The sequence below is a fragment of the Scardinius erythrophthalmus genome (assembly GCF_964197995.2).
Source record: "Scardinius erythrophthalmus genome assembly, chromosome: 1".
Classification (NCBI taxonomy): domain Eukaryota; kingdom Metazoa; phylum Chordata; class Actinopteri; order Cypriniformes; family Leuciscidae; genus Scardinius; species Scardinius erythrophthalmus.
Genome location: NC_138221.1, coordinates 62,174,988 through 62,186,385, shown reverse-complemented (window position 1 = coordinate 62,186,385; position 11,398 = coordinate 62,174,988). Strand labels below are relative to the sequence as shown.

The 11,398-nt window shown below is 41.7% G+C and overlaps 1 protein-coding gene across 1 annotated transcript; it reads right to left on the bottom strand.

Annotated features, from left to right (window-relative positions):
• Positions 1-1,508: 1,508 nt before the first annotated feature.
• Positions 1,509-11,217, bottom strand: LOC308702756 (tripartite motif-containing protein 16-like). Its single transcript, XM_081385829.1, has 6 exons — positions 10,535-11,217; positions 9,296-9,391; positions 8,967-9,200; positions 7,864-8,023; positions 3,276-3,323; positions 1,509-3,028 (listed from the first exon to the last, which is right to left on the bottom strand). Exons 1-6 carry the CDS (start codon positions 11,105-11,107, stop codon positions 2,508-2,510), a joined length of 1,632 nt encoding a protein of 543 aa, XP_081241955.1. The 5' UTR covers positions 11,108-11,217; the 3' UTR covers positions 1,509-2,507.
• Positions 11,218-11,398: the final 181 nt, after the last annotated feature.

Genomic DNA, 11,398 nt, shown 5'->3' with positions numbered 1-11,398 from the left:
ATAGGCAGATCATTGAAAACGTTGTCTTCAATCAGCTGAACAAATTCTTGAGCTTGAATGGATACTTTGACAATTTTCAATCTGGTTTCCGACCGCACCACAGCACAGAGACAGCGCTCATAAAGATAATAAACGATATTCGCTTAAATACTGATTCAGGCAAATTATCAGTGCTGGTACTACTCGACCTCAGTGCTGCATTTGACGCTGTTGATCATAACATACTTCTTGACAGGCTGGAAAACTGGGTGGGGCTTTCTGGGATAGTCCTAAAATGGTTCAGGTCATACTTAGATGGGAGAGGTTATTATGTGAGTATAGGTGACCATAAGTCTGAGTGGACATCCATGACATGCGGAGTACCTCAAGGCTCAATTCTTGCACCACTCCTGTTCAACCTGTATATGCTCCCAATGAGCCAAATAATGAGAAAGAACCAAATTGCTTACCACAGCTATGCAGACGACACACAGCTCTACTTAGCCCTATCGCCTAACGATTACAGCCCCATTGACTCCCTGTGCCAATGCATTGACGAAGTCAACAGTTGGATGTGTCAAAAATTTCTTCAGTTAAACAAAGACAAAACTGAAGTCATTGCGTTTGGAAACAAAGATGAAGTTCTCAAGGTGAATGCATACCTTCACTCTAGGGGTCAAACAACTAAAAATCAAGTAAGGAATCTCGGTGTGTCCCTAGAGTCAGACCTTAGTTTCAGTAGTCATGTCAAAGCAATAACTAAATCAGCATACTATCATCTGAAAAATATTGCAAGAATTAGATGCTTTGTTTCCAGACAAGACTTAGAGAAACTTGTGCATGCTTTCATCACCAGCAGGGTGGATTATTGTAATGGACTCCTCACTGGCCTTCCCAAAAAGACCATAAGACAGTTGCAGCTCATACAGAACGCTGCCGCCAGGATTCTGAGCAGAACCAGAAAACATGAACACATCACACCAGTCCTCAGGTCTTTACACTGGCTCCCAGTTACATTTAGGATTGATTTTAAAGTATTATTACTGGTATATAAATCATTCAATGGCCTAGGACCTCAATACATTGCAGATATGCTCACTGAATATAAGCCCAACAGATCACTCAGATCATTAGGATCACATCAGCTAGAAATACCAAGGGTTCACTCTAAGCATGGCGAGTCCGATTTTAGCTATTAGGCCAGCCGCAGCTGGAACCAGCTTCCAGAGGAGATCAGATGTGCTCCTACAGTAGTCACATTCAAAGGGGGACAGAGGTCCACTCAGCAGTGGATTCAAAAATTGCCAAAATTGTTGCTGCATACCCCTCTGACACTGGGTAGTTGCGCCCCTGTTTATGTCCAAACAGCATGCAAAAGTGAATTTTGCATAATAGGTCCCCTTTAAGGGAACATAATATTATAGTTATAGTTTACTATTTATTATTTTTACACTTGCAGTATACTACTATGTTCAAATGTAGATATTATTTGTTTATACTTGGAAAAAAAAACCCTTTAACTGTACTTTAATTTGAAAAACATTTTATTAGCTTCATGCATCCTTTTTTATCAAACAAACGATTCATTCAGTTCTTAAAACAGACACATTTCTCAAAACAAAAATGTATTTCACCTGTTTTCACACACATTACAATTTTCTTAATGATTTCTGCAAAACTCTACACAAAAATGCCCTGATTTTACACGAGTTTAATCATGTTCTCATGATGATCACTCTCCACACACTCATATGAAGCAAGAAGAAGACAGACAGAAAAGAAAAAGCACAGAGTAACTATTTTCATATTTTGCATCCTTTATAAGAATTATTTCATCAACAACTTTATCAAACGTTGTGAAAGTAATTTATTTCTTGTAAAGAGTTCATGATTTCCATCCCTTGTGACCCAATATCTGAAATCTCAGAAAGTGCTTCTTCATCCCTCATCTTCTGCATCACAATTTTCCTCACATTTTGAACTGATTGTTTTCCAGCACTATTTTCTCCACTACTAATGTCATTTTCCACATCTTCACTCCTTACATTGTTCACAACCATTTCTGTTATTTCATTATTCACAACCACACTATCCTCAATCTGTTCATTTTGTAATGAAAGATACTTTTTGTACTACTATTACTGTTTTAATCATTATTCCTTAATCTTTTCATTTTGTTTGTGTTTAAAATTTTCAAATGAAAGGTACTTTTAAATAGTAATATTACAATGATTATGTGTGACTACAATAACAACTAAAGGAATAAGATTTCCATCAATACAATTATAGCTTGATAAACACACACAAACACGCACACACACTCACACACACACACACACACACACACACACTGTTCTTACTGTCTCTATGAGGATTTGATACACACATTTATTCTGTTTTATTTCAGTGAAGTTCATCAGTATTAATGTAATGAAGAGGAAATAAGAGTCTCTGTATCTCACTGTTACTGATTTATCGTGCAGCTCAAGTATTATGGGTAAAATCTCTCTACAGTCTGTTCTGAAATATCAACACAGTTTCACTGATGATCCATAATTAACCCAATACCCAGGATAGAGCGTCTGAGTGAATGTGGTCTGGACTGTGTGGATGAGGCTCATTGTGTCAGAGACGCTGTAGAAGGACAGAGTTCCTGCACTGGGATCCACATACACTCCTATTCTTCTGCTGATGGGCATTACAGGGAGAGAAGTGAGTATGTTATTGTGTATGAAAGAGTAACTGGAGGAAGAGCAGATCAAACTCCAGGACTGATCATTATATCCAAACAAATGCTCAATACCCGATCCCTTCCTGCTGATGCTCTTATATGACACTGATATATACACACAACTCCCACTCCACTCAATCTCCCAGTAACAGCATCCACACACTCTCTCTCTACACAACACCTGCCACTTCTGATCAAATCTGTCTGGATGTTCAGGATACGGCTGCTCTGTGTCAGCGACAGTAATCACTCTGTCCCTCTCAGACAGACTGAGGCGTTTATTCACTGTGTTCAGATCCAGAGTGAGCTGATGGGAATCTGATGGAGAGAAAACACATCAGAAACAGGAATTATGAATCTGTCTGATCTTTTAATGCATCTGAACTCTTCATGAATCAATGTTCAATGTATCATCAGTGACTCAGTACAGCTGACCAAATATCCTGTGCAAATCATCATTTACATGATCAATTATAAAACTCTTCTATCATGATTTATTTCTCCTTCTACAGGAAGAACATGAACACATTCAGTGAGTTTTTCTGCTTGTTTTCTAGTGACTCACATTGTAGGAAGTCGTTCCTGGTCTTGGGATTCATGTTGATGAAAGTGACTGTGGAAATAAACAGACATGAACAGTGTGAAGAGAAATGACAAGATAAAATACATTCATTTCTGAGACATTTCTAAAATGCCCTCACGAAAAAGAAGTATACTTAAAGTTCATTTTATGAAGTATACTTAAGTAATGTTCAAGTATATTTTTAAGTATACTTTATGTAGTAAGTATACTAATGTCAATATGTACTAGTAGTAAACTTGTAAGTGTACTATTTTAATACTGCTTGGGACTAAATTGGCCCACTTTTAGTATATAAAAGTATATGTTAAGTGTACTATAAGTGTAACAGTAGTAAACTTTAAATGCACAACTAGTTCATAATTACGTTTCTCATTTGTACTGCAAGTGAACTTATGGGTATACTAGAAGTTTACTATTTTAATACTTGTAGCAACTTTGAAGTATACTCTCAGTAAACTACTAGTTTAGTAGTTTTATACTACAAGTTTTCTTTAAGTGAATTTAACATCATACTTATAGTTTACCATTTATATATTATTTTTGCTCTTTTAGTGTACTCTCAGTAAACTACTAGTTCCCTTTCAGTCGCTCAGGGAGCCCAATCACTTCAGGGAGCCCTTTGTTTTGACTTCTGAAAAATACAGACTGCCTTTGAGAACGAGAGGACTCTCCTTCGTGTTGGTGTGGCGGCGTGATCAGCGGTGGCCGCGAGCATTGCAGCTCACTGCTGTTTTCACAGCACTGCTGTTTTGTGTATTGTCTGTGTGTCGGTTCGGTGGGCGTTTCCCTCTGTGTGTTATTCACACTGCGGCTAGCCCTGGGTGCCTCAACACTGAGAGAGTTATTTCAAACCTTTTTTGTTTTCACTAAAAGAGCAACACAAGCGTGACCCTGCGTCTTTTTCAAGATGTCATTCCGCTTGTGCGTTTCTGGATGTCGTCGTTCCCTGGCGCCAGCAGATGGCCACAGTAGTTGCCTTTCGTGTTTGGGCATTCAACACGCTGAGGCAGCTTTTGTGGATAGTTCATGTTCCCATTGCAGGAATGTGACTATCTCAGCGCTTAGATCGAGACTCGCTTACCTCAAGGGAGGTGTAGATCCCTCGCCTATGCCCCGATCTAGTGTTTATTGACAAGGGTGATCTGAGGATTACCGTGAGGGCTTCCCCGCCGAGACAACCTCCGCGGGCCCCTCACGCCTCACAAGCGCTGTTGCCATTGGAGTCCCTTAGTGAACGTCTTGGTCCTTCTCCGGAACGACCAACCGTTTCCTTTGGGGCTCCAGCTGACAATCAGATGTCGATCGCAGCATCGGAGGGGGAGCTTCAGTTCTCTGGAAATGACGACTCGGCTGCGTTACCCCCCTCGGGGCGTGTAGCGTTGCCCGAGTCCTATCCAGAATGGACGGCTATGCTTTCCCGGGCCGCCAAGAAGGTTGGGCTTGCGTGGAACCCTCCACCATGCCTCAAACCTTCTCAGTTGGACGATTGGTTTCTCGGCTGGACCTTTCTTTCCGGAGGTGCATGAGGAGCTTTCTAGCATGTGGACGGCGTATAGTGCCAGAAGCCGTTCTAGTGGCTCCTCCCCCCTAAGCTAAGGGGGTAGCTAAGGGGTATGTGGATATCCCCCCAGTGGAGCGGGATGTCGCGATGCAACTGTTTCCGGTGTCTGCCTCCTCTTGGCGGGGTAATCCACGCCTCCCGTCCAAGGCCTGTAAGTTTTCGTCCGGTCTAACGGCGAAGGCTTACAAGGTCTGTGGACAGGCTGCTTCCGCCCTCCATGCCATGGCACTCTTGCAGGTCCACCAGGCCCAGAAACTCATGGACATGAACGAGGGTGGTTCTGACCCAGAGCTCCTCCGGGAGCTACGAATGGCACCCTCCGGGTGACTAAGGAAACTGTACGTTCAGTCGGTCAGGCGATGCCCACCTTAGTGGTCCAGGAGCGCCACCTTTGGCTCAACCTGACGGATATGAGGGACACCGATAAATATCGGTTCCTGGATGCCCCTCTTTCCCAGGTTGGGTTGTTTGGCGACGCGGTCGAGAGCTTTGCCCAACAGTTCTCGGCCACACAGAAGCAGATGAAGGCCATCCGACACATCCTGCCCCAGCGGACCGCTGCTCCCACCCGTCCGCCGGCTGCAGATCCTCTGTCTACTCGTCGCCGAGGTCGGCCTTCTGCGGCATCCTCCACTCCCACTAAGCCCCAGCAGCAGCAACCATCTAGGCCTCAGTGTGGAGCAAGCTGTAGGAAGCCGACCCCGCCCATCCAGGCCGCTGCCAAACCAAGAGGCAAGCGACGGTGCAAACGACCCTGAGACAGGCGGCCCAGAGGTGGATCAAGTTGCTCTTCAGGATGCTATGCTACGCCTTGTCACCCCCAAGCCCTTCTTTCATCGCCAGCGGGCAGCAGTGGCTGTGTTCCGGACGCACTGATGCCTCCACACACTCATTCTGCCCTTCGACGGAAGCAGGTATGTGTTGCACCACACACTCAGACCCCACTTCGGGCCGCTGTGCCATCCGCACATGGGTCCCGGGTTGAAAGCCCACTCCACTAGGGGTGTCGCTCCCTCTTGGGCGCTGGCACACGGCGCCTCACTGACAGACATCTGTAGAGCTGTGGGCTGGGCGACACCTAACACGTTCGCTAGGTTTTATAGCCTACGTGTTGAGCCGGTTTCTTCCTGTGTGCTCGCTTCAAGTAGCCGGTAACACCAAAGTTTGCGCTCTAGTGTTGGCTTACTGTGCCACTCCCTTCCTTGGAACGGATACGTGCGCTTTTTGCTCCAGTCGAGTTCCCCACTTAGGCGAACCCTGTGAGTTCCTCTGCACCCCTCCGGCAGTCGGACGTTGCGGAGCGTCCGACGCCAGGCCTAGTGCTCGTATGCTTGTGTAACTTGTGCTAGGCTGGCCTGCTAGGCTGGGTTCCATATGTGTGATCCCTGCTGCGATACCATATGCATATTCTTCCACGACCAGCTCCCTGTGGTGAGCCCGTGTCTTTCCCTTGGCAGAGTCTGCTCTGCCGTCACTGTCCAGTGTAGCCTCCCCCTTCGGGCTGGAGCCACCCCAGTGACATTCCATATGTTGCACTGCCCCTTTGGCCAGTCCATATGTGTATTCTCCACATGTTACCTCCCTTCGGGCAGGATGTGGCTCCGCAGCGTCCTTACTTAATTATACTTTTAAGAATATCTCGATCAACAAGTATAGGCCAAATATACTTAGACTTTTCTGTCAGTATAAGTCAAGTATACTTAAAGGAGAACTCCGGGCAATTTTTAAGTTAATCTTGATCGTTAGACCTTTGTGAGTACTGTCTATAGGAAAAAAAACGAACCGGATCGGAGCTTGCAACACGGAGCTGTTACAGCTAATGCCCCGAGCTCCCACTCAGCTAAAACGGCAGTTATGGGGGCATATGCATAAAGAGTGTCTTTGTGCCTCTTAACAGACACAACATGCTATTAAAATGTCTGTCAAACATGAACAGGGCCCTTACATGACAACAATATGCGTTTAGCAACTTAGCCATTGTTTAAATTCACCTAAATAGTGTTTTAGACAGCTAGCTGTAGTCTCGCGCTGAAGTCCCGTGGGAACTCAGTTGTAGCCGGAAAAAGGTAAACAGCACACAGTGGGGAGGAGCGTAGTGTGAAGAGTGATGATCGGAGTTGCTCGCAAGTGAAGAAGAAATGGTTCGCGTTTGTGCCGTTCCAAATTGTGGCAACAGAATGTGAAAATACAAGAACTTACATTTTCATCGTCTTCCTTTCCATGACCTCGAGATTCTGCAGTTGTGGCTAGTTGTACTTCAACTTGATGTGCAAACTCCCATACAAGTACTACGCGCTAAAGATTACCGCATTTACTTTTAATAGCATTTTGTGTCTGTTAAGAGGCACAAAGACACTCTTTATGCATATGCCACCATAACTGCCGTTTTAGCTGAGTGGGAGCTCGGGGCATTAGCTGTAACAGCTCCGTGTTTCAAGCTCCGATCCGGTTTGTTTTTTTTCCTATAGACAGTACTCACAAAGGTCTAACGATCAAGATTAACTTAAAAATTGCCTGGAGTTCTCCTTTAAGTGCAATTTGAAGTATATTTCTGAGAAGTTCATAAAAAGTTTTAGTTTAAAAGAAGTATTCTAATAGCACACTTGAATAAACTTCTTTTTCGTAAGGGTGATGTTCTATAATATTAGATGATGGACTCATTTCTTAGTGCAGATTAATAATCTCCAGGGGCTTCATTTTTAAAACACACACATCGGATTGATCCTAAATTCCATGGATTTCACCCTCCGTCATGTGTATATAAACGCTTGTCCACGATGATGAGTCCGTATTTCTGAACCATCAAGAGATATTTGTGGTCGTTCTGTAGGAGGATTTGATGGACTTGAATTTAATTTATTAATAACTGTGATTTAAAACTGGGATGCATTTAAGGACATTTTGTGCAAATGGACATTTTATAAATCATAGAAACATTTCGGAAACGGTTGTACGTTTAGATTTTGGATCTTTCTCCACACGTCTGTATAACGAGGCGCAGGACTTTACCTCCATCTGAGATCTTCTTGATCTCCTCTTTGCAGAAATCCTCCAGTTTGTCTCTCAGCTGACGGACAGATTCTCTCACGCCATCAAAAGAGGAGAGAGAACTGAAGGAAACATCGGGTTTGTTTGTAGATTCAGGAGGTGCTGAGAGAGACTGGAAACTCTACAGAAAACAGAAATCAAAACTCATCATCTCCACACTTCAGCCAATAACCTGCACTATATCAGATCTGAGCGGCTCTTGTTGACTTGACTTCTCTTCAGTGACTCGCTTCAATCCAGCACTTTCACACAATCAGCACATTCTTCTCATATTCATCATTTAATGCTACACACTCTAGTATTTGACACTTAAATAAGAGTATAATTTAAAATATATATATACTTAAGAGCAGATTGAATGTAATGCTTTCAGACACTTACATATTTTTAAAATTATAATTAAAATAATTATTTTAATTAAATGAATGTCTTATAGTCTAAATTTAAATTAAATGCAATTAGCTCAAATTTAGAGAGCTTTTTGACCAACTTAAGTAGGATTTAAGTATCTTTATATGTAATTTCAGAATTACCTCTATTTTCTTTGAAATATGGTTAGTTACTGCTGAATGAACTGACACACATTTATGATAAACTAAAATATACTCAATGTAATTTCTATTGAAAATTGTTTGTTTAATTTTAGCAACATTATCAATATTATCAACTTTGAAGATCACCTGACCCAATTTTGGTGCCAATTACTGAAAATATTTTAGTAGAAATAAAAGATTTCATTAAAAGAGGATGAAAAATCTAGTTGGCTGGATATTGATACCATCAAGTTCACTGATTTCATCAAGACAGAAGAAACCAGAAGGAAAAATGAGTTAATATTTAATGGTAAATTTCCCAGGGCTTTGTAAGTGTGTCTCTTTAAACAGAAGATGATCATATGAGAGTCTGACTGATGATTATATGATAACACAACACTTGACTGAATCTGACTGAATTCCTGACAACATCTCAGTCAACGGCTCATTCTGCTCTCATGAAATGTTTCTCTGTCATAGCAGGATCTTGCTCAAGTCCACTATGATCCTGTTCTTCTAGATCTCTGTTACCTGCAGGAACTGGATGTGATCTTGTGTGTGTGAAAGCTGCTCCAGCTCAGCGTCTCTCCTCCTCAGATCATTGATCTCCTGCTCCAGTCGCTCCAGTCGTCCTTCAGCTCGACTCACTGCAGTCTTTTCCTGATCTCTGATCCGCTGTGTGATCTCAGATCGGCTTCTCTCAATGGAGCGGATGATCTCAGTGAAGATCCTCTCACTGTCCTCCACTGCTGTCTGTGCAGAGCGCTGTTACACACACATCACAATCACACAGTGGCTTCAGCACGACTGACAGAGTCCAAACTGAGACGTCTCAAACTTCTCTTCTTCTCCAGACTCACCTTATGAGACTTCACACCCTCTCTCAGATGCTGAAGATCTTTCTGTCTCTGCTGGATTCTCTGACGGATCTTCATCTGCGTCTCCTTCAGCTGTTTCTGGAGGACAAACCAATGACAGGGAATGACACATAAAACTACTGTCATACAAACATTAAAGTTACATGAATCCAGAGTTGGTGAAGTGGTTAAAGATCTTGCATGGTAAGTTTTTACTGTCTGGTTCAAGCCACAGATTCATGGTTTCCTGAAATGTCAGCATTATTTCATAAATTCCTAGTTTTATATGAATTCTTAACCCTAAAGTTTTAATTCTGTCATCATTTACTCATGTTGCTCCAAACCTGTATGACTTTCTGTCTATTGTGAGACACAACAGAAGATATTTAGAAGAATGTCTCAGCGGTTTACAGAGGCCAAATAAAATATGGTGACGCGCCAATAACACGTCTTTCATGTCACAGTCACATGACTAAACACCATGATGTCATGACACAAACACCAGTGAAGTTTGATGTTTTTGATGTCATCATATTTGATTTGGGCTCCACATACATAAGTTTATTAATTATTTGATTTCTTATTAAAGATTTTGCTCTTTTAAAAGTAGCATATTTTCAAAAGTGCACTTATTTTGGAAATTATATACTTTAAAAGAATATAATCGTGAAATAAGTGTGAACTGAGCGTAATGTTTTCAGATACGTAATTGCATGTTAATTGCTATTAAATGAAAATGTATATAGTTTAAATGTACTTTTTGACCCACTTAAGTAAGATTTAAGTATATAATGTAATTTCATAATTCTATTGAGTTACATGGACATTTTAAATATTATTAAAATATACTTTGAAGTGAAACTTTTAATTTAAATTATAAAAAAGTGTACATTATAAAGTGTACTTATGAAACTGTCATGAATTTTTTTCTTAATATACTTTTAATTTGAAGTACACTACAAGTGCATGTCAATACACTTAAGCGTACTTCTTTCTTTAACCACTAGTTGTTTAGATTACTTTTATGTTTTTTCTCCTTTTTGGAGCTTGAAACTTTTTTACTCCATTGACTTAAAATTACTTTCAATGTATAAACTAAAATAGACGAGACATTCTTCAAAATGTCATCTTTTATATTCCACAGAAGAAACTCAGTCAAACTGGTTTGGAACAACATGAGTAAATGAGTGAGTAAATAAAGACACTTTCATTTCTGTGTGATCAATCCCTCTCAGTTCATACCTGTGTCTCTGTCCTCTGTGCTGCAGTTGATACAGTGTTGTGGTTTTTATGTTCATATTCCTTACACCACACACAGATGCACACTTGATCAGTGATACAGAACATTTCTAGCTCTTTATCATGTTTACGGCAGATCATGTCCTGCAGTCGTCCAGTGGCATCAATCACTTTGTGTGGCTTACGAGAGGGAAATTCCTCATGACGGTCTAAATGAGTTTGACAGTAAGATTCCTGACACACCAGACAAGACTTGACGGCTTTGTATTTTCTTCCAGTACAGACGTCACACTCCACGTCTCCAGCTCCAGCGTAACAGTCAGCAGGAAGTTTAGTCTTCTTCAGTTTCTCCACCACTTCAGCCAGAATGGTGTGTTTAGCTAAAGCAGGTCTTGGACTGAAGGTCTGTCTGCACTGAGGGCAGCTGTAGACTCTCTTCTCATCCTCCTGATCCCAGCAGTCTGTAATACAGATCTTACAGTAACTGTGTCCACAGGGAATGGCCACTGGATCCTTCAGGAGATCCAGACACACTGGACACATGAACTCATCCTGAGAAAATCTGGCTTCTGCCATTTTATTGCATGAATACAGAGAGACACAAACACACAGCAGCTCAACAATACTTCAGTTTCTGTTTCTCTGAACTGAGGAGTTGAAATCGTTTCCTGCTTCTGTGTTTGAGTGACATGTGTAAAACAGGAGTGTCTGTAAAGCAGCTTCCTCATTCCTGGCCAATAAGAGTCACTTTACTGCTGTTTTTATGTGCCCTAGTGGAGTCAAAAACATTGAATTACGAGTTCAAAGCACATGAATAACAGAGAGAAGTTTTATTTATGAATGACAAACTCAAAATTCATGACTCTA

Excerpts from the sequence above, each read along its gene's own strand:
- LOC308702756 (XM_081385829.1), bottom strand. The coding sequence starts at position 11,107 with ATGGCAGAAGCCAGATTTTCTCAGGATGAGTTCATGTGTCCAGTGTGT. Across the intron at positions 9,201-9,295 it reads AGGGTGTGAAGTCTCATAAG|CGCTCTGCACAGACAGCAGT; the intron begins GTGAGTCTGGAG and ends TGTGTGTAACAG. Across the intron at positions 3,029-3,275 it reads CAGGAACGACTTCCTACAAT|ATTCCCATCAGCTCACTCTG; the intron begins GTGAGTCACTAG and ends TCTCTCCATCAG.